The sequence below is a fragment of the Silene latifolia genome, chromosome 5 (genome assembly GCF_048544455.1).
Source record: "Silene latifolia isolate original U9 population chromosome 5, ASM4854445v1, whole genome shotgun sequence".
Lineage (NCBI taxonomy): Eukaryota > Viridiplantae > Streptophyta > Magnoliopsida > Caryophyllales > Caryophyllaceae > Silene > Silene latifolia.
Genome location: NC_133530.1, coordinates 10,003,428 through 10,027,894, shown reverse-complemented (window position 1 = coordinate 10,027,894; position 24,467 = coordinate 10,003,428). Strand labels below are relative to the sequence as shown.

Below are 24,467 nucleotides of genomic sequence, written 5' to 3'. Positions count from 1 at the left end.
TATCCGTCACTCTTGAGTGACGGATACCATTTTACCTCACAAAGTACCCACTTTTTCTCTCTCTGCAACACTATTTATGTGGTCCCATTTCTCCACTAACCCATTTTGTTACCATTTTTACTCACAAAATATCCGCCACAAATGGTAACCCGTCACAAGGGAGACCAATTGAAAAATGATTCACCTTTTACCAATTCTCTAAAATTTTAAATTTCCAATCCCTTCCTAACAGTTCCCCCAATCATTTTACGGTTTTACCCCCAATTTATTAATACTCCATATATCAACATATATCAATTACAATTCTGAACTTTTACTCATCCAATTTTTCTGGGATTCACAAAGTTCAATCATCAATTGCAAATGAAGGAACTTGTGAAAATCTGATTATTTATATGATTCAATTCTGAATTATACTTCTTTTATTCTGTGTAATTAGTTATTTATGAAATCATCGTCGTCAATAAAGCTGTTGAACAACCTAAGATATACAAGCTTAATATTAGGGATTTCAAATTTAGGTGTAATTATTCTGGGTTTAATTCTAATTGTTTTTGGTTACCTCAAATCATGCACTCGTCCCCAACTTGTGCCTTTCTATTTACTTATCTTTGCTTCTGCTATTCGCATTTTCGCCATGATTCGTTGCGCTATTGCTCAACAAGCTGCTGCTATTGCTCGATGCTGGGGTTAGCTACTTAGCTCTAATAGTCTGATCTTAATTTCCAGTTTAGTGACTTGTTTCTATCTGTTAATCAAGTTATTTTTATTTGCATCTGTATTTTTTATACAACACGTGTAAACATTTACTTAAATCAAAGCTTGTTTTATAGATGGAACAGATTATAATCCACATTTTTGTTGTACGTTCCGACTGCATAACATGGTACTCCACAGTAAAATTTTGGCCGTGGCATCGATTCACAGCAGAGTCGGTATCAGGCAAAGTTTAAAAGGTTATTTTGATGGCTGCAAATTAATCAGTTTGATGTAAAAGTGGAGAGAAATAACCGAAGTACTCCCACCGTCTAAATCATTTGTTTATATTTGATTAAAATATCTTCCACAAAAAATTTGAAAGGTAAACAAGTGATTAAGACGGAAGGAGTACATCTTGAATTTCCCGAGCTGGATAAATTTAGAGCCTAGCAGGTGTGATTATTTACCTGTAGGCCATTAAAATGTCAGTGAATGAGACAACTCATAATTTCTGCAATAAACAAAACAGCAGAAAATTGTCCATAAGAGGAATCAGAACATGAAGAATATTACCAAGCTCAGAAAATCACAGATCACAGGTATAATGTCTCATGCCAAAATGCTAAACTGAATAATGCTCTGCATCAGGATATAGATCAAGAAACAAAATCCGATATTCCATATTATACAAACAAGCCGTTTGAACGGTTATTGATTTAGATGTAAAGTAACATTATAGTTGCATATTTTCATGAAAACATTACAACGCTAGACCGACTACAAGCCAAAAGCGAAACAAGATAGAAGCGGATATTGATAGTGCTATCACGCTAAGTATCGCCTTTGAATTCGGACCAACATGAGAGTAACCACCACGTAAAGCTTGTCATAAGCATGAATCCAGGCACGAAAATAGGCAATCCTCCAGGATCTTTTCAACACCAGCACACCACAAAACGCCCAAAAGCCGGTTATAAAACCCAGTGCAATACTGATGTATAACCTTAGATCAAATGCATTGTCTTTGCGTTTATGATGAATTTCATTTATGCTAGATCCTTTTCCGTCTCCATCACCAGGACACTTATTTGGAAGTGGTTCACCACAAAGCCCAGGATTCCCTGCAAATGCAGACGCATTGAAGCCTTGAAACGAGTTCGACGGAATTCTTCCGAAAAGTTGTTGTTTGCCAAGCTCAAAGTCCCTAAGAAATTCAAGTCTGCAATGGTTGAAGGGATCGCTCCAGAAAGATGGTTATTCGAGAAATCCAGGGACTCGAGAGACTTCAAGCTACCTATCTTGGAAGTGATTGAGCCACTAAGATTGTTTCCTGAAAAGTTCAGAGAAATCAACCCTGTCAGGCATGAAATTTCACCTGGAATGCTCCCTCTTAAATCATTGCCAGAAAGATCCAAGCTTTTAACAAGTTCCAGATGATTAGCATCATTGTACAAGTATCCTTTCAGTACAAGGGAGATATAATCTTTGTAAGGAGCACCGATGGTTGAAAATGTCCCAATAGAATAATCATACATAACAATAGGAAGGCTCATTTTCTGTGTCATTGCTTGAAGCATGCATAAGCATTGTGGTATGACACCAGAAATATTATTCATAGATAAATCAAGAATTTGAATAGAGGGATGGCAGATTTCTGGAGGTATGCTTCCTGAGATGGAGTTGTGTCGAAGACTGAGAACAGTCAGATTGTTTAGCATACGCCCCAAGCATCGCGGTATCTCTCCAGAAAATAAGTTGTCTCCAAGATCTAAAAATGACAACAAAGTTAACTTACACAAGGACAGAGGTAGCTTCCCTGAAAACTTATTATGTCCCAAATGCAAACTCCGCAAGTAAGATAGCTTAGCCAATGAGCTAGGAAGCTGTCCCGAAAAGCTGTTATTTGATAAATCCAAAACAAAAATACGCGGGAAGATAGGTATCATTCTAGATTGGAAGATCCGACCAGCAACCTCAGACCAGCAATCAGCAGGAAGCTCGCCTGACAAGTTGTTATGTGAGAGGTCCATACTGAACTGAAAGGAAGGTTGACATAGAAAAGAAACGGGACCAGAGAAGCCATTTCTTGAGAGATTCAAATATCCTGCATTACTGAAAAAAGATGGGATGCTTCCTTCAAGAAAGTTACAGCTCAAGTCTATGGCAATGAAAGGATTCATGCCAAACACAAATGGGAAATCAGTAGGCAATTCACCGTGAAGTCTATTATGGGAGAGACTGATAAAAGTAGTACCGAAGGAAAGATTCCAGAACCAAAATGGAATTGTGTCTGAAATCCCTGTATTTGACAAATCCAACCTAGAATACTTAGTTTGTGTTCTAAGCCATTCTGGAAACCGAGAACCTAAGCCACAAGAAGCAAGAGCTATAGTGTCCAAATTAAATGGAGGAACCCAACTAGAGCCCACGTTTAAGGTCAACGAGTTTAAGGAGATATCAAAGTAACGCAAGTTAGAAAGATTTGCAAGATGGCTAATACCAAGATCGCCTTTTAGTGAGTTTGAAGAAATATCCAAGTGTCTGAGCATCAAAAGCTGTCCTAGGCCTGGATGCACACTACCATTTAATTTGTTGTTTTGAAGTTGCAACACTTTCAAAGACATAAATGCAGAAAGATCAGGAATAGGTCCAGTAAGTTGATTGTTGTGCACATCAAAGATGGCGAGACTTGAAGGTCTCCAAAAATACGATGGAAGAGAACCATTCAGCTTGTTTGAGTGGAGTATAAGTTTACTTAGGCTAGAAAACTTGGTGAAATCAGGCAGTGAACCGCTGAAAAGGTTATTGTCCATGGAGAGGGTTGTAAGTGACTCGTTTGCACAGGACAAGGACCAAAAAATGCTCATAAGATCACCCTGGAGACGATTTTGGGACACATCCAAACTACGTAACCCACAAAGACCTCCTAAAGAACTGGGGAGATGACCTTCAAGTCTATTATAAGAAAGATCCGGATGTGAAAGAGAAGTCATTCCTCTAAAACTATTTGGAATTGGGCCAGTTAACTGATTGTTAGATATGAAGAAGCTGATGAGAGACCTATGATTGAAAATCCAAGACCAACTAGACGAAGATTCAAGATAGTTGTCCGAAAGATCAAGGTACGCAAGTGACTTGGAAGAATTAGCATTGAGTTGAGAGTGACGTATAACATTAGGGAGACTGCATCCACTCAAGTCCAGATGCTCAAGGTGAGGTAGGTTGCTCACAACCTGGAGCCAATCTGTGGCTTTACTGAGACTAACACTATTGAGAACTAGGCGCTTCAGTGAAGTGAGTCGTGAAAGCATGCTAAGTGAACTTGCGTACATTGTGTTATAAAGGTTTACCTCAAGTGTTTCCAGTCTTGTAATGTTTCCGAGTTCTTGAGGAATCACCCTTCCTGGGTACTCATTAGAAGAGAGATAAAGATGTCTTAAATTGGGGAAAGAACGAATGAAACTTGAGAATCCCTTAGTGAAAGATACTTCAGCTAAGTCCAACTGTAGGCTAGCCAAGTCATCTAATAAAGGCAGTGACGGTTCTCGAAACTCCGCAACACATGTAGTAGAGTCGAATATCAGAGATAGATCAAGGCCGATTATTCTGCCAGTGACGTTACTGCATGAAATGCCAGGCCTATTATTGCAGCAGTCAAGGTAAAAGGAGTAGCTATGCAATCTCGCGCACTCTGGAAGCATGTCGAGAAGAAATGTTCTATCATTCTCATTACACATTGTCGTGTTAAGCTTTGAGCTAAAAGAAGTGTTAGTTGAGAAATGCAGGAGCATTCCAACCAGAAAAAGCAAGCAAAAATACTGCCTGCCATGAATAGAAGGGATTTCTAGCATTTTTTAGGGAAATACTGTATAAGTTATCTGAGAGATTATTTGCAACAAGTGTTCTTAAGGGCACTCGATATTTATAAGCAGAGCAATCAGATTAGCAAATTAATAGAAAAAATGAAGAAGAAACAAACAACCATCAACTTGGAAAGATGAGCAAATATCAGCTACACAATCAGTTTAAGTGTAGAAAGGGGTGAAAGTTGACTGACTTCGCTTGTCATTTCGTAAGGCCATGGCACTAGTGTAAGAGAATTGGTCTACGCAATCACCCCCCTTTCCATACGTTGCACTTGAAACAACATCCACACAAATCTTCCCCATAGGGTCCAAGTCCAAGTCAATGTCAAAGTCTACTGTTAAGTTAAATGTCTAGCTATGTTAATCATGCTTGCAAATACCCAACAAAGTGACAAAGTAATCAATAATTTGTAACAACATGGACGGCAAAATTTGAAAAAAAAAAAAAAAAAAAATGAACGATTATACCTCATAACCAATTTATGTTATTTCACTCAGAACTCCTTTGTAAATAATGTTAAATGTTGTTAATTATGTTAGAACACATTTGTTGATGATGACATCATGACATGCCGATGTTTAAACATGCTTTAAGATATTCCATTTCAGGATTTAGTCATCTTCCCTAATCAAGAATTAATCAATGTTCAAAGTCAAGAAGTGTTGATGAAGCTACCCAAGAAATTGTGTTGTAATAAGAGTCACTTATGTAAGGGTAAGAGAGTATAGTACTACGGCAACGAAGAAAGGGATTTGTTGTTTAACAACGGTGATGCCTTTCTAAGGCAACAGTAAGCTAGACTGTTGCTTTAACTCGTGTCACTTGGAAGAAGTCTTCAATTTCAAAAATACTCAAACTTTCAAATACAAATCTCTATTTGTGAAATTTACATTTCTGAGATTTTGAAAATAATGAAAGGTTTTTCAAGAAAAGAATATGTCATTTGAATATACTAAAAGACTTTCACCAAAATAGTAAAAAAAAAACTTTCCCTTACTTTATGAAAGCAAAACTTGTTTCTTTCCAAAATGGTCTTTCAAGGGTTGTCCTCTTTTGCTTGGTTCACATGTTATATTTCTGAAACCAAACCTTCTTTGGATGCCTTACCAAACTTCTTTTCTTATTTTACCTTTTAAAGGTTTACCATTTGTGTGCAAGCTTTGAGTGGTCAAACTTCTTGTCACATGTTAAAGAGTTTGACCTCTAAAACCCTAATTTTTAAGGCTCTTGCCTCTCTATAAAAGGAGCACTCCTCTCATTCATTTATCAAGACTTTCCTGAGAATTTCAAAGTGTTTTGCAAATTTGTTTTTAAGAACTCAAAGTTTTTTACTTCCTTTACAAAATAATTCTAAGTCTTCCAGTGGCAACAGTCTTCACTACCGTTGCCTTAAGTATTGCATTCCCTTGCCTAGAATCGTTTGATCTATAAGTTGTCCTTATCAATTCTTTCATAGAATCAGTTTGAGGAAACTTGATCTTGTAAACATTCTAGTTAGAGTCTTAAGTTTCTAGACGGAGTAGTCTTGAAACTTGTGTCGCAACCGGAGTAGGTTGTTGGTCCTTTTATTGTAAGTGTCTAAGTAGTCGGAGTAGATCACTTAAACTTATTAATAAAAGAAGATTGGACGTAGGCCCTTAGAGTGTTGGCCGAACCAATTCAAAAGCATCGTGTTAATCTTTGTTACTTTAATTTCCGCTGCATTTATATTACTCGATTGTTCACTCACGTTTTATTTAACAACAGTCGCTGATACTGTTGCTTTTTGGTCAGTAGCCTTCTCTTATAAGCTAAGACATACAAGCAACAGTCAGATTAACCGTTGCCTTACGCAATCTTCTTAAACATCGTGATACACTCTTAATGAATCAATATTACTTGATGTATCCATTTGTTCTTCACATTATCAATCAACTTGCTTTAATTCAATAAAGACTAAGTTGAAAATTTTAAAATAGTACCTAATTCACCCCCTCCCCCTCTTAGGTACTTGAATCATAAACTCTTCAAATTATAGGGGGTGTATAATGACGTCATGTAACGGACGTAGCTTAAAGTTTCTCGTAATATAAGGGAAACAGGGAAATCAAACTTGCGGACATTAATATCTATAGTTAAAGAATTTACTCGGGGATATGAAGTTTTCGCTATGTAAATCATGCTTAAAAATACCTAACAAAAGCTAATCAATAAATCAACCTTGACAATGTCAGAAGCTAGTTCTTGACAAATCTATAGACTAAACTACAAAAAAAGGGTTTTTTTTGTCAAACACAACCTTTAAAAAAAAGTTTTTTCCAAACACCACCTTTAAAAAAAAAGTTTGTAAAACACAACCTTTAATAAATTTTTTGTTGTCAAACACGACTTTTTGGCCGAAGGACTTAACATTTTGCAATGGGGTAACTTTCAGTCGACGTTTGAGATAGCAAACGATGTTGGTTTGAGGTGTTCTTGTACTCGTTTGTGTAGATACCTCATTTCTGCACCTCCCGCAAACCACCCGGTGATGATTGGGCCGCATGTTTGGTACGCGGAACGATGTGTGACAGTTCGTAAGATTATCGTCAAGTGATTGCTCAAATATTAATGTCGACCTCACAGTTGTCATCTACGTCCTGATACGGTCGTTTTGGCAGTAATTAGAGTACATTCGGAGTCCGGGTCAAAAACCGTCTCCATTTTCTGATAACTGTTAAATCCCGAGTCGGAATGTTCTGGAATGTTCCGGATATTTCTATTCCATATTTCACAAATTTTATCTTTTGGCAAATAATATCCCGTAATATTCATATTAAATATTAAGGAAGATCGGATTATTTCCGTCCTACCATAACTCAAACGCGGAAATCTTTCTTCAGCAAGAGGAAACCTCCTGGGAATAGACGCGGCAGTCTGCGCCTCTTCCAAGAGACGCGATGGGCCGCTGCGCCTCTTCCCAGGCCCTTCTCTGCATGTTTCACGTATCTTTTTCATATCTTTCCGAGATTCACTTCCAAAGAGTCTCCGAAACCCTAACTCCTTCACGTGATTAGTATAAATAGGAGCCTTTGCTCCTCATATTTCTCACGCGAGTGTCCGCCCTTCTCTTCTCCCTTTGCATTCTAGACTTTGTTCTTACTAATTGGCGCCTACGTGCTTGAACATTCGACCACGTAAGCTCGGATCCTTCCGGGTACCAGCCTCTCCGTTGCATGACCGACCAATTTGACCAACTACACAATAATCAATCTAATTAATCAATCAACTTAATCGTTTTCCTCTTACGAGGGCACTTTCTTTACATTCGCGTCGAGCATCACTAATCGATATCTTAGTTCTTCTCGTTTCGTCAACATGTAAGTCTGAGGGTGTATAATCCTTATTTATTTATTGTACTTTTATTTATCGTATCATTATTGTAAGATTTACGTCGAAAATACCATTAAGACCGATTTCTAAAACCGTCTTTAAAACCTTTTTTACGGATTTTCAGTAGACAGACAGTCGAGAAAAGACGCAGCAACTGCTGCGCCTCGTCGAAGGAGCGCAGTTCCTGCTGCGCCTCTTCGTGAGGCTGCCGCAGTTCCTGCTTCTTTTCTTCTTCCTTCGTCCTCTGTAATTCGTCTTTCTTATTTGTTTTCGTATGTTTTCTCTTTAATTCGTTCACATAATCATCATCAATAATTCATATGTATATTATTCATTCATTAACATGTTTAGTTCGTCATTAATCCGACTTAAATCCCTTATAACCAATATTTGCGGGTTTTCGTCATTAAATTCAAGCTCGGGTTTTGGAGGTTCAATTTGTTCATGTTGAGTTTCTGGAATTCGTCATTGATATATTCTAATCTGTCTTTTGTCATATCCATCATATGTTTGTTATTAATTCATCGTATCCATTATATTTAACTAATCGAATCAATTTGTATAGTTTGTTAATATCGCCCACTCATGTAATTAATCCATCTTAATTCCGTCTCATCCATGTTTTACTGTTTTTATGACCCATTCACATGTTAAACAACCTGCTAATCACTTCTATCCGAGTAAATAATTTAATCCATCATTAAAATTACCAATTAACATTAACGATTTTTGCGATTCGGCTTCACGGCCGAACTCGGCCCTAGGAACAGACGCAAAGAATCGCTGCGCCTATTCAAAGGGAGCACTGCTGCGCTTTGTTCTTGGCTGAGTTCTGTCTCTGAACTCCGTTTCTGCCTTGACATAGTTATTTAGTTTATGTTATCTAATTATTAATCGTATTATCACGCTAATTCTTGTTCGTTAATTTATTTGATTCTTTTAATTTTCTTTCTTTTATTCCTTTTTCTCAAATTATCCGTTTTAAAGGTATTTTCGACATAAATCGCCTAATCCGTTGTAATCATTGTAATTTTCATTATTGTAATTTATAATTATTGTATTTCTCCTATTTCTTGAATGTTTTCACATGTAAATGAGCATTAAATCCAACTTCGACCAAATTGTATGCTAATTACTTGTCACCGACTTAGCCTAATTCTCACATGTTAGGATCAAAACTTGGATGTTGCATTGCATGCATACAATCGACGATATATCGAGTATAAATGATATCCCTAATCATTAGTAGAGGCCGCTATCGAGGCGGGCGGGATTAGGTGTTCGATCAAAAGAGCTTCCTAATACGTACCCTCACCCCTTACTCCAGATCTCCGTGAGCACCCGTGTTCATTGGCATCCACGAGAGTCATTCTAGACATAGAATGCTAAGGGTAACGATTGCTTAGTGTTCATGTCACTACTTTATGTCTTGACATGACATGAGGTATTCGAACGGTTCCAATTTCCCATAAAAATTGGTGGCGACTCCATACAAAATGCAAACGCTTGTTTTCGCTTCTCACCAAGCGCCCCCGTGGGCGGCCCGCTGTCCACAGTTTGGCGACTCCGCTGGGGATAATACACTTACGTGTATCAAGGGTGAAACTTGAACAAGGTTAGGGAATAATTTGTACAAGACAATTGTCGGTTTTCATAACTCGGTCTTCCTAGATCATTTTACTCGGCCTTCCTAGGCCCAACCCAACCCATTCGACCAATCGTCCCGTCTAAACGGTCCTAATTCTTATTTGGGCCTAAGGATGGATAGCGATTGACGTCATCCATACCATGATGCTTACTCTTGTTTGTATCAAGGGCCTTCACTACTTGAGGAAATGGACTAGGAATCGGTCTTACTCTTGTTTGGTACGAGCCTCTCCACAGACCCCGGGTTTGATGGTTCGGTATGGCAACCCACCCTTTAAACCAAAACCCATTTAAATGCACTCAGCATCCCGTTATAATGCTTGTATAAATGTGTAAACATTACGTGATCACCATTTCTAAACAAAACCATGACGAATTTTCAAAAAAAATCAAAATCCTTTTTCAAACAAGAATTTCGAAATAGGCCTTTAATTAGCGCAAAATCCGGTCAAAACTCCGTCCGTTTGTCGCGTCAAAATCCGGGCCACAAGCCCATTTCAAAACCTCACTTCGAGTCCACTCCTACAACTACACTACAGTTGACTAGGACACACATTTTCAAAGACCTTGTCTTTCTTCAAAACTCACTCAACACAAGTGGCACACACCCACTTCCCGAGTCAAAACTTTTCTCCTTTTAGCAAGTGTGATAGAATGGTCGATCGTGTTTTGATTCGTCGCCGATCTCTTATCCAGTTTCCAAGATGCCCGGATCAAGTGATGAAACAAATCTCCGCCAAATTCAAGATGGTAATGATCGAATCCTAACCGCGCTAGCCCAAATCCAAGTCGCCCAAGACCAAACATACGCCCGCCTTGAGCTTATCGAAGGACAGATCTATTCCTTAGAAGGGAGACTTCCCCCTCACGAAGAGGAAGTACTAGGCAATTTCGATGATGAATCTAGAGACGGAAATCCTCTCATGGGGATGACTGTAGCTGAGAAAAGACTCCAACATCTGGAGGAGCAATTGATGTACCTTAAGGGGAATGACATTTACATGGAGAACAATCGCAAGTATGAGGCCGTCGATGCCAAATTGCCAACTAACTTCAATATGACGGATATCCCTAAATTCAAGGGACACGAGAACCCTTTGAACCACATCCGTGCTTTCAAAGATTACATGTCTATCAAAGGCATTAAACCCGGGATGTTCTTAAGGATCTTTCCTTCATCTCTTGACACTATCCCGAAACAATGGTTCTACTCCTTGGATCATAAGAAGGTCGCTACTTGGGAAGACGCCGCAATCGAGTTCTCCAAACAATATGCGGATAATGCCGAGATCCAAGTCAACATGCGTACTCTAGAGGTTCTTACCCAAAATGACAAAGAAGGATTCACCGACTTCCTAAGTAGGTGGAGGAAGACTAGCACCCAACTAGTTGAACGCCCGGATGAGGCTACTCTTGTGGAAAAGTTTGTGGATAATCTCAAGCCCATATATGCCAATCATTTGAGATACCAAAACATCAAAAGCTTCAAGGACTTAACTGTACTAGGGACGCGAATTGAAGATGACATCCGTAAAGGACTCTTGTCCAAAACGGTAGGTAGAGGATATCAAGGGTCCACAAGTCGTTCATACGGCTCTACTAGCAAGACCGATGAGGTTAACCTTCTCGAGCCATCCAAGAAAACTACCCCACCAAGGAAGTTCACAAACCTTGGGGATACTTACTCCAACGCTCTAAAAAGGCTAATGAAGCAAGGGAAGCTCCAACCCATTGGACCTACTCCCGAACCCGAAAGGAAATCCAAGTTCTGGGATGAAAATTCCTACTGTGAATACCATAGGGGCAAAGGGCACGACACAGAAAAATGCTACAAGTTGAAACACGTGCTTCAAGATATGATTGAAGATGGTCGACTCCCAATACCACCAGGAGGTAAACCCAACAATACTCAGAATCCTCTTGGAGTTCTAGTGATTACAAGTGATGAATCTACCTTAGATTGCTCACACCTCATTTCTCCCATCGAAAATGAAATTCATGCAATCGAGAAAGAGGGGTTCTACTCTACCATCTCCCCCACCATTTCCGACTTCATCACATGGGCAAGGAGTGTAGATAGACAAGTTTGGGAACTAGAGAGCATGGTAACAACCTTACGCAATCCCAACGCGATACCCGAAGAGCACGCGCCACTAACCTTCTCTCAATGCCACTATGCAAGAAGTAGTCACCGTGGTTGATAAACTAGTCGATCAAATCATACGACTAGAAAGTGACATCATGAGAATGAGGGAACTAGCTGCAATCAATGGGGTTTGGGCCGATAATGATGAGGACGAGTATCTCATTGAAAACTCCGTAGTCAAGGAAATAGTCCAAAATGGTGAAGACCAAGATGTGGATCACCTAACTCGTTCGGGTCGCCCATATCAAAATACTACTCAAAACGGTCCAACTGAAGGAAATGTGGATTCATATACATACTAACATACTCATATATGTCTAAATAATTTGTCATAAAATTAAAACGGATTTTATGCATGCAAACAAATAATATAATAGAAGAGAAATCATGTCCTTACATTGTCGATTTCGGATTTAAGGGCACAAAAGAGATCACCTTTCTCTTTTGATCTTGAGCTTTTCCTTATGGATGAACAAGATCTAAGTACAAGATCTCTCCCTAAGCTTTATACCCAAGGCTTTCTCTTAATCTAATTAATATTATAAGTACTAGTATAATATTAATCTAGTAGAAAATTGAACCAAAAATATTTATAAGACACTTAAATATTTCGGTATTATGGAGAGGAAGAAGATGGGAGTTTTTATCTCTCTAAAACTCTTATTTTAGATTGTGTAAAGAATGAAATGAAAAATCACATTTCATTATGGTATATTGGGTAAATTAAGAGGAAAAACAATTAGTTTTTCTCTCTTAAAAAACCGGTCCAAGGAGAGAGGGAGAAGAGCCAATGCATGGAAAAATTGTTCTTCACAATGAACAATAGGCTTGCATGGCTAGTGACTAGTGTAATCATCATGTCTTCCACTAATTACAATCAACATATAATTAGCTCAACAACCCTCTAATTTTCGGCCCACTTTATAATATGGATTCCATATTATTTTTGTCAATTGTCAATATGTCACATGTCATATGTGATATAAATTTGTTATGTATTTTTAACATATTAAAAATCAACGTATTATTAAAAATACGTCACATACAAAAATCGACTTAGTAATGTCATAATTACTTGTGCCAAAATATTTTACCATGTATAAATTACAACCAATTGTATTTATAACAATTCATTCAATTTAATTGTTACATTAAACAATTTATTTTATCCGAGTAATTATTCAATTTGATTACTCAGACCGTATCTCATTTAATCACATTTCAATTTGATACGTAAATTATACTTCCAAAATCGTCCGTCAATTTTCAAATAATTTAATTAACTCGTAACGTTATACGATTAATTAAATAATCAATTAAGAGTATTGCCCTTTAGGTATGACCTAGGGGGTCAACTGATCACCACCGTCACACGACAGTAATGTCAAACTCTAGTCAGCCAATCATTACCGATATATGTTGACCAGTTGACAGTAACAATATTACTTCCCAATTGCATTCTTTATAATGAGATTTAAACACGTGATCATCATGATCAACAGTCGTGATCGCATTATTGTCGGAGGACACATATTCCAACACCAACCAACGTCATCACACCAAATGACAACGAAGATGACCCCACTGATCATTTGCTCAAGCAATTACAGAAGACCAAGGCTGATCTTTCAGTCTGGCAATTAATAGCAAGCTCATTCCCACATCGCCAAGCTTTACTGCAAGCTTTGGCCAAGCTAAGTGTAGCACATAACTCCACTCCTGAAGATGTAGTCAACTTGGTCTTCCAAGAATCACCAAAGCTAAGTAATCGTATTACTTTCTCAGATGAAGATTTGCCACCTTTTGGCACTAGTCACAACCTTGCTCTATACATCACTGTCATTTGTCTAAAGAAGAATGTGCCAATGACCTTGGTAGATGATGGCTCCGCGGTCAACGTCATACCCCTCAAAACGGCATACAAGCTAGGCATGAAGGAGTCGGATTGGACTCCCACCAATCAAGGTGTACGTGCATATGACGGTACACGACGAAAAGTGGTTGGACTTGCTAACCTAACCATAGCCACGGGACCAATCGAACGAAAAGTTAACTTCCAAATAGTGGACATCGAAGCTTCATTCAACATACTTCTGGGAAGGCCTTGGATTCATGCTTCTAAAGCGGTAACATCCACCCTTCACCAAAAGATAAAGATCCCACTAAATGGCAAAGTAGTGACGATCACTTCGTCACCCATCAAGGCAATAATCGAGAAACAATCGAACAATCAAGTCCTTGCGGATCCCATATACGAACTTGGGGGCTTCCAAAGTGTGAATGTCATAGAAAGTGAGTTGGCACCCTTATACTATCATCCCTACTCCAACTTAGTGGTCAACCACATACTCAAGTCCCAGGGATACTTCCCTGGAATGCCTTTGAACCCAATTCGGAAGAATACCTTCGCACCACACAAGAAAGGCAACTCAACAAGGATACCACTTGGACTAGGGTACAAACCTACAAAAGAGGAAGTCCTCGAAATGCTGGCCCAAGTCCAAAACCGCAAGCACGTGGGAGTCCAAATGAGGCCCTATCTCCCTACCTTAAATGGATACTTTGTTCAAGAAGGAAGTTCGGAGCTCTTTCATGGATTTCCCGAACCTTGGCATTATCTTGAGAGGAAGCTAGCCGTAATCGAGATCTTTCACGATTGCTACTTCATTCCTCCAGAAACGGTTCCTACCGTCAAAACCCGTCAAGCACCTTGCTTAGACGAACAAGCTGTTAGCCTATTGTTTGGAGAAGACCGATTCATTAGGGCCGCGCAGGATGAGATCATTACCATGATACTTCAGGACGATCGCTTCAACCCCACCGCGTTGATCACAGAAACCGACACAAAGCAGCAGAAAGGATGGAGAAAATCAATCAAGTGGACCAACAACCAAGGAAGACTCTTCAAGCTCACCACTGGAGAAGGAGAGATGTTCAAAGGAGAACCAGAAGACGATGAGTTCGAGTCAGAGTCGGAGTCAGAGTCGGAGTCTAGAGAAGTCATTAGAAAGTCTACTCCTGTTGTCATCCCCACTCCCTTCGTTTCTCCTAGCTTAGCCTCGAGTAGTCACAGTAGTTCGGGAAATGCCCCAACCACTGTCCCTTTGCCGCCACTGACCATGGATCAGTTGGCTTCTTTGTTTCAACTTTACTCAAATTTTAATATGAATAAATCAGGTTCTGCTTACTCTCTGTGTTCTTTCGAGTGCAATTCTGTTTATGATGATACTGAGGATGACCAAGACCCAGACTTAACCGAAATACCTCCCTACGTAGCCAAAGAAATACTACAGGAAGGGGAAGGGGGACCAGTAATAGAGGACACCGAACCTATCAACGTAGGAACCGAACTAGAACCCCAAGAACTTAGGATAGGGACTACCTTGAGCTCTACCGAAAGGGCCGATTTCATAGACCTCTTAAATGAATTCAAAGACGTTTTCGCTTGGTCCTACAAAGACATGCCAGGGATCGACAGGGATATTGCCGAACATAGAATTCCGATTAAGCCAGGTTTCAAACCTGTGAAACAGAAGCTTCGACGAATGAGAACAGAATGGGCTCTAAAGATTAAGGAAGAAGTTGATAAGCAATTCAAAGCCGGGTTCATCAAAATTTCCGAGTATTCTGACTGCGTAGCTAACATAGTACCCGTACCAAAAAAGGATGGGAGAATCCGTGTTTGTGTTGACTTTAGGGATTTGAACAAAGCGAGTCCAAAAGATGACTTTCCTCTACCTCACATCGACATATTAGTGGACAATACTGCAGACCACGCATTACTATCCTTCATGGATGGATATGCGGGTTATAACCAAATCAAGATGGCCATGGAAGATATGCATAAGACCGCATTCGTCACCCAATGGGGAACCTACTGCTATACAGTAATGCCGTTTGGATTGATCAACGCCGGAGCTACATACCAACGCACCGCAACCACACTCTTACATGACATGATGCACAAAGAAGTTGAGGTATACGTAGATGACATGATCGTCAAATCCAAAGAAAGAGAGGGACATATTGCGAACCTTCGCAAATTCTTCGCAAGGCTACGAAAGTACAACATGAGGCTCAATCCTCAGAAATGCACATTTGGGGTAACGTCTGGCAAACTCCTGGGATACGTGGTTAGTCAAAGAGGAATAGAAATAGATCCTTCTAAAATCAAAGCTCTGATCGAAATGCCACAACCCCAAACAGAAAAAGAAGTCAGAGGATTCCTAGGAAAGGTACAATATATAAGTCGATTCATATCGAAACTTACAATGATTTGTGAGCCTATCTTCAAGAAACTCAAGAAAACAGACCACACCATGTGGGATGATGATAGCCAAAAGGCGTTTGACCGAATCAAGGAGATATTGGCTAAACCACCAGTGCTCATGCCGCCACAACGAGATCAACCTCTTGGTTTATATCTCACAAGAATCGAAAGCGCCATGGGTGCTATCTTTGGCTCAAATGTAGGAAGTGAAGAAAGAGCTAGTTACTATCTAAGTAAGAAGTTCTTGGAATATGAGTGCAAATACTCACAACTCGAAAAGACATGCCTCGCTCTTGTGTGGGCAACGAAGAAGCTACGTCACTACATGCTTAGCTACTCCGTCAAGATATACTCCAAAATGGATCCAGTCAAATACCTCTTCGAGAAACCCGTCCTCAACGGACGTCCGGCAAGATGGACTCGATGCTCTCGAATTCGACCTTAAATATGTGCCACCGAAAGTCATAAAAGGTCGCGCCGTCGCCGAATTCTTCGCAGAAAATCCTATCAACGACGCACAAACCATAGATACTTGGTCATTTCCCGACGAGGATATACTTCAAACAGATGTAGACTCCTGGGATCTATACTTTGATGGAGCATCAAACTTAAGAGGATTCGGAATAGGAGTGTTGCTCATTTCTCCTGAAGGTGAGCATACACCGATTGCTGTCAAACTCGACTTCGAGGTGACAAACAACGCCGCAGAGTATGAAGCTTGTCTCATCGGACTACAGGCGGCAGTAAGTTTAGGAATCAAAAACCTCCGAGTACATGGGGATTCATCACTGATCATCAACCAAATTACAGGATCTTGGAAAATCCGAAGTGAAAGCCTTGCACCCTATCAGGCTAGGATAGACCAAGTCGCTCAATTCTTTGATCACGTAACCTACTTACACCTACCTCGAGAAGAAAATCAATTTGCAGACGCTCTTGCGAAACTTGCATCTTTGATAAATATGCCAGATCACATGATGGACATGCCTTTGTGCATCGAACGACGGTCAGAACCGGCTTATGTCCACCAAATCACCGATGAAGAGGAAATCGCGCAGGAACCCTGGTTCCAAACAATCTTAAATTTTAAGCTCAATGGTACCTATCCACCGGATATGGACAAGAGGGGACAACGTGCTATACGCCTATTAGCTTCCCAATACATTCTGATGCAAGGAGAATTATACAAAAGAACACCTCTTGGTGTAGTCCTACGTTGCCTTGATCATTCACAGGCACGAAAGGTGATGGAAGAAGTCCATGATGGAGAATGCGGTCCCCACATGAGTGGGCCTATGATGGCAAAGAAAATCACACGTTTGGATATTATTGGACCACAATGGAATCTGATTGCATCAAATACGTAAGACATTGCCATAACTGCCAAATCTTCGGGAATGTGCAACATGTCCCTCCTTCATTGCTCTATACAATGACATCTCCTTGGCCTTTTTCTGCATGGGGAATTGACATAATCGGAAAGATAACCCCAGCCGGAACAGGAGGTCACTGTTTCATTCTAGTAGCAATTGACTACTTCACCAAATGGGTAGAAGCGGCTTCCTACACTGGTCTTACAGCTAAAAATGTGGCAAAGTTCATACAAAACAACATCATCTGTCGATATGGTTGCCCACATGAGATCATTAGCGATAATGGGTCACACTTCCAAGCTGAAACCGAGCAATTGCTAGCCAAATACAAGATTAAGCATCACCACTCTTCGCCCTATAGACCACAGACTAACGGCGCGGTAGAGGCGGCGAACAAAAATGTTGTCACAATTCTCAAGAAAATGATCGACAACTATATAGATTGGCCAAGCAAGATACCCTTTGCTTTATGGGGGTATCGTACATCAGTTAGGACGCCCACTGGGGCTACTCCTTTCTATTTGACCTACGGCATGGAAGCTGTACAACCAGTCGAACTAGAAATACCATCCTTGCGTATTCTACTTGAAAGTCAAATCCCGGAAGCCGATTGGAAGAAGGATAGATATGAAGAACTCATCCTCCTGGATGAACGTCGGCTACGTGCCTTGCACAATGTCCAAACATATCAAGCACGTATCAAACGAGCTTTCAACAAAAGGGTTAGGCCAAGAAACATCAAAGAAGGAGACTTAGTACTCAAATCGGTTAGAGCTCTTTTACCTGTCGACCCAAGGGGAAAATTCAAACCTAATTGGGCCGGACCATTTCTAGTCAAATCCATACTCCCAGGGGGTGCGGTTAGGATCACAGACCTAGATGGGAATGAGTTTTCAAACCCCACAAACCTTGACCAACTGAAACGATACTATGCCTAGAATAGGACCAAACACGCGCCTCGCGTAAACCTATGTGCCGCTCTTATGGCACTAAATAAACGGCCCCTGGCCAAGCTGAAATAAGCTAGTGTTACTATGCTCTTGCATTTTGACAAATTTGTCGTCCTCATATCATCAAATAAACTAAATTCGCACCTTGAGAACAAGCAAAAGCTCATGCTTATTTTCTATGTTCATTACAAGCTCTTGCTTCGAACAATTATTCTTTTACATTTACTCGAACTACGCGCAAGGGTTTGATTTCGCTTTTTTAAAGTGAATACGTAGGCAATCCTTCACAGGATTCAACCCATTATATCTAAAATGTAAATAGAAGGACATTTGCATTGCATTTGAAATTCGACAAGAATAATAAGTAGAAAATCACAACGGTTTCATAACCATTTAACCTTTCATTTCATTCGTTTCCAAAATAATAATAGTACGTTACATAATAATAATAGAATAGGCTAGGATTCTAAAAATCCCTCCCTTTTATTACAACAATAATAATAATAATCAAATAATAAATAAAGACTCGGGCTATTCTTCCATCTTCCCTTTGCCCTTGTCATTCTTGTCATACTTCTTATCACGACCTCGAGCTGGGCGCTCTTGCACCACTTCAGACCTAATCACCAACGGTCTTTCTCGAGGCCTGACTCTTCCATTCTTGCCAACCACCATTTCTGCAACAGGAGTAGTCTTTGATTTCTTTGAAGGACGAATGACCTGAAGCCCGGCTTCTTCTTCTCCCTCTGTCAGATGCTTCTCCTTCTCCTTCTCTCCCTCGCGCACCTTGTAGTCAACAGGTTCGCGTTTCCTCAGTCTCTCGCGCTCTTCCGGAGTTGCAGCCTTTCTCCACCTCAGATAGGAATCCGACACCCATAAAGCATTGGCGGAAAAGTTCAAGAACCACATGTTTCTTTGGGCCCATTTAATAGCCCACTCTCTTCGGCTCTCGGTAGTAAGCGCCATAGCAGTCTGCGGGACGGTGTCAAGCCTCGGGATCGTCTGCTTCAGCCCAACTTGCCTCATCAATCTTTCCGGAAAGATGCATACCATGAACTCCAATCCCGGAATGCGCACGGACCTAGTGGGATCCAAAGAAGACACTCCAGTGACAGACTTGAGGTGCCACCACGGTACGACCCACCTAATCAACGGGCCATCATCACTTTTCAGCTTGTTCTTCCAATAATCGCAGACCCGGGTGAAGTCTACCATGTACAACCGCGTCCTCATCGCAATCATACGGGAATGATAGGAAAGTGCATGAACTGGGGGCTCGATCAATCGGAGCCGTTCCATAAGCCAAACCTACCAAAAGCAGGTATTAGACCAAAAAAAAAAAAAACGAAAAAAAAAAGAAACAAAAAAAAAAAAAAAAAAACGAAAAAAAAAAAAAAAAAAAAAAGATGTCTTTTACCTGCAAAATGACGGGACTCCCCAAAAACGGCAGATCGCGGTTGGATTTCCTATTATCCAAGCCCAAAATAATCTCCCCTAAACATAAGCAAGCTGGGCTCCTACGCAGCTCCATTTGCTCGACAAGGCACAAAAGACGAGGATCACCTCTCAAGTCTTCATCAACATGCCCTTGGAAGACATACACATGCAACAAACAAAAGCCAAATGCTCTCCTCCTAGCAACATGAGAGACAGTAGGGTCGGCCCTGTTGATAAATCGATCAATAAAGTCCAACATTCTCACGCCTTTCGGGGTAACTAGACGATCCACCTCAAGTCCGGTCACCCAAGCAAGTCTCTGAATTTGCTCTTATACCCTTGTGAAGTGGAAGGAATGGCAGGTAAATGTTCAGGATCCCATCCACCAATAGCAGCTATTTCTTCAGGAAATGGGCAAATGTCACCTCCTGGGAACGCGAAAACATGATAATTCGGGTCCCAATAGTCAAGGCAAGCATCCAAGAATGGTTTTACAATCTTAATGAGTTTCAAACTCAATAGAGATCCAAGGTTATAAGCACCCATGTCATGCTTCTCCATATTCGAAAATTCATTGGTCCATTCCTTCAAGCGGATCTCCAAAGTATTCATGATGATAATTTTCTTTTGAAGATTTGTCTTGGGAGTTTTATGTGAATAGACGAAGAAAAGACGGAAGATTTATGTGAATTAAAACTCCATCGACGCTTCTATTTATACTAATTGCTGTTTCCAAAAATCCGCCGTAACGGACCGGCAGGAACAGCGCAGACGCCGCGCCTCCTCAAAGGGACGCAGCTCATGCTGCGCCTCTTCCCCAGTCTCACTTATGTGATTTCCGCGTTGGATCTTTCCTAATTCTATAACGCATGATTTCCTATTCCTGCGAGGTTTTATTTTGGTAAATACGAGGAGATTATCATACTTCAAGTTTCCTAAATTCGCGGGCACGCATTTCGAGGCGACGTCGACACCTTCGCCATTTCATCACACTTAAGTCCTTTTCTTTTTTAGGAAATAAAATTCCTTTTCCTTTTTTAGGAAATAAATTTCATTTCTTTTTGGGAAATAGTTTTCTTTTGTTTTCATTTTTAACAAATTTCAACATTTCATTTCTACACTTATAGATTTCTCTCTTTTTTTTTTTAGGGGGTAACCCTCCCTACCGTCCGGTCATTTCCGGCAAATTTTTTGCATTTTCGCATTTATGTTCTTTTGAGTCTTTTTTTGCGCTAATTAAGGCCATATGTATAAAATGTATGTTTTGCGTGATTTCCATGTAAATTTCGGCAGCATGACGGCGTAAACCGTTATCTACCAAACCTGTTCAAGAACTAACCTGCAGATACAAGCAACACAACCCAGCAGCAAGGGCACTCAGGCCGTCATATATACACCAAACAGAGCAAATGTACAAGCAAACTGGGGGCTTGCGCCCCAAACAAAGTCCAAAAAAATGTTCAAATCAGATGTCCAAATGTACAAGTCTACAAAACTACACAAAACTACTGCTGGGCGCCCTCCAACTCGGCAACTCTCGCCACCAGAACGGCAATCTCGGCGTCCCGAACCTCGAGCTCCCTGAACAAGCGAGCTGTCTCCTCCCGAGACTGGGTCAACTCTCGCTCCGGCTCGCGGCCAGCCTGTAAACAGAAATAAATTGGCTCATGTCAATCAATTCAAGCAAAATTGGAAATCAAAAATCAAAAGAAATCAAATGAGGTTCATACCTGACGACCTCGACCACCGACGAGTGCCTCGATGGCGGTAGCTCGTAGCCGGTTGGCCACCCTCCATAGTGCCACAAACCGAGACGGCGCGACCTGCATTTCAAAGGAAATTCTCAGCAAATTAAACAAGCTTAATCAAATGTGTTCTTACACGAAAGGTATATAAGCTGGAGGCTCACCCTCCGAATCAGATGCTGCCAGTCGTCTAGGCCAGCATCCCTCACAGCAACGTCAAAGTCACGCAGCTCGGAGATCGTCGTCCTTCCGGTCGCGTCGGTGTACTCAAGGGTCTCGGGGTACACTGGGGGCTCGATGCCCGCCGCCTCGACCTCCTGCAAAGACAAATAGCTCTCATTAATCGATGATCTTTCGTCGTAATTTTCAAAATCAAATCAAGGAAAAGTAAAAATACTCACCACTACCGGCCAGTACGCCAACCTCCCGTAAAGGAACGCCGAGTAATCCTCGTCAGGGAGAAGAAGGTCGTCGCCACTGGCACCAGCCAGGTCCGCCTCCCTCTCAGCATCAGAAGGCTCCCTAAACATCGTCCTGGGAGGATCAACGGGAACCGTCAACGCGTCCCGAGAGCACTGACGAGCCAAACGCTCGCCCAGATACCACACAGGACCCATCGACGTCCACAACAGCAGCCGACTCGGGCTCCTAGGTCAAAGGACCTCATCGACAAAAGGAGGCGCTCCAGCGTACTCCGCCCAAGGTTTGGGCACCCACTGCGACAAGATAAGGCAAAGATCATTCCTATGATCAAGTAAAGGCAAAGGATAAGAAGTGTAAATGAATACGAGTGGGATACTCACGCTGCTCAGCTGAAGGGCGTTCACGTCCCGCCGGTAGACATTGTGAGAAGAACGCTTGCTCTTCGTCCGGCACATCACCCAATCCCTCACCACGGGATAAGCCTTCTCCAGTGGCTCCGTCCTCTTGGGCGCGAGGCCCGGGAAGTACGAGTACACCCACGCCCGTAAGCAGAATAATCAAGGACGATCTTTCGTAATCCGATAAAGAAAGGAACTTGCTTTGATCTAAAGGAAGGTTCATACCTCCAACGAAGTAGTCCGGTCCGACAAAGACGGAGAAGTCCCCTTCTCCATCGGCCGGGACGAACCATGGCCCTCATGAAGCGGATGAGGACCGCAAAACCAAGTGATGACCAGTCCCGGCGCCCTAGGGAACTCGGGTCGAAAGAAAGGGAAGAAGCTTCGTCGATGACCTCTCGCCCTTGTCTCCGAGGTAAATCGAAGACGAAACCACCACGGCCACAAAGCGAGCCCTCCGCTCGGTGTGCGGGGAGGAGGAGCCGTCTCCCTCCCCTCGATCGTCACCGCCGCCGGGTCTTCCCGCAAAGTAGTCTCGAACGTAAGTAATGGGTACCAAACCCGCAGATCGATCGCAACACCTTCGGCGACAAGTTCCACCGATCAATCTCTCGCCTCGGCCGAGTCCGCCCTCATGGCGGTCTCCGCCACACCATCTCCTCGGTCCCCACGGCAGACCAGAAATCATGCCGTAATCCTCCAAAGTAACTCCCACCTCACCAAAAGGCAGGTGAAACGTGGAAGTCGTATCCCAGAATCGGTCCAAGAAAGCGCGGACCAGGCTAAGGTTAGCCCGCAACTTCCTCTTCACGATATCCCTCCGGACACGAACCGGAGAGGACCGAACGCTCCACGCTCGATCATGGCCCTCTCCTCCGCCGACAGCCGCTCGTAGTGCTCCATCGCTGTCGTGTAACCCGAGAACGACCTGATGTTCCCGGCCTCCTATAATGATTTGAAACAAAGCTATATTTAGTTTTGACTGAAATTTGAAAGAAATTTAGACAAAAAGAATGAAAGAGGACAGGTAGTGAGTAGTGAATTCTTATTTACCAGGCTCTTCACCGTCCTGTAGGACAGGTGACCCTCTGCAGCCCACACGAGGTGCCTACTCTCCCAGGTCTCGGCCCACGCAGGAGCTCCCCTCAGCTGACGACCTCCTCGCCCGACGTTGACTCGTCTCGGGATCTCCTCCTCCTCGACGGCCTTCTCCTCGTGAAACTCAGCAGCCATCACCGCAGCGGTGAAGGCTTGCTCTAAAGCCTCCTCAACAGTAGTGGCGTCTATCTACATGGGAGTCCTCCCAGAAGTAGAAGCATCATCACCTGCAACGTTAAAGTAAATTCAGGCCGCGTCACATGACGACAAGCCTTTGTTAAGGAGTTTTCGAGCCTTCAAAGCCCTGAAAACACCCCTTTCCACGCCATCTTTGGCCATATTCCCGCCAACCCAATCACTCATGTGATAAATTGGGTCAAGTCAAGTCCAATTCAAAGCCTAGTTCCGGGTTCAAGTCGAAAATTCGGCAGCATTCCGCTATAATGGCGATTATGCCCTAGAAAGGTGTCCCGAAAAAGTTGTTACAAACCAAAGTTTCGAGATGGTGGAAAGTTTACCCATCATCCAAGGATTCCAAATATCAAATTTCATCGCAAATGGGCAAGCCTAAGGCTATTTTCGAAGCAATTTACGGTTTAGCTGTAAAACCGTCTCAAATTTCACTCAAGAGCTCAAAACTCGACAAAAACTCGAAGCAAACACATGGTTATGTTCCTAACATTGCCTACTATCCGTTTCTAATATCAATTTGGCATGGCCAATCCATTTGGGGGAAAAGCCCCAAATTTTCGATCAAAAGGGTCGAAAACGATAAATCTCGCGGCTCAAAATTCAACAAATGTAGATGATTAACGCAAGATTGGAACACATACCTCGATTAGTCATGTTTAGTGCAAGCTTTTGGATCAAACCTCGACGGAAATGGTGAAGATTTGAGAGAGAAATTGCAAGAAGTGTGTTTCGAAATAATGAACACGATCCCTTCTGATTTCGCGTTTTTACGCAGGAAAGCCGATTTGGGGAAAAGACGCAGCAGGCGCTGCGCCTCTTCCAAGAGACGCAGCTCTTGCTGCGCCTCTTCCTTGTGTTCCCTCCATACGGA

General features: G+C 41.8%; 2 protein-coding genes across 2 annotated transcripts in view; both read right to left on the bottom strand.

Moving 5' to 3' along the window:
• Positions 1-24,467, bottom strand: part of LOC141656664 (receptor-like protein EIX2) — a 398,824-nt gene that overhangs the window by 50,433 nt on the left and 323,924 nt on the right. The window lies entirely within an intron of this gene.
• Positions 1,746-4,436, bottom strand: LOC141654799 (receptor-like protein EIX2). The gene has a single exon (XM_074461916.1). It carries the CDS (start codon positions 4,434-4,436, stop codon positions 1,746-1,748), a length of 2,691 nt encoding a protein of 896 aa, XP_074318017.1.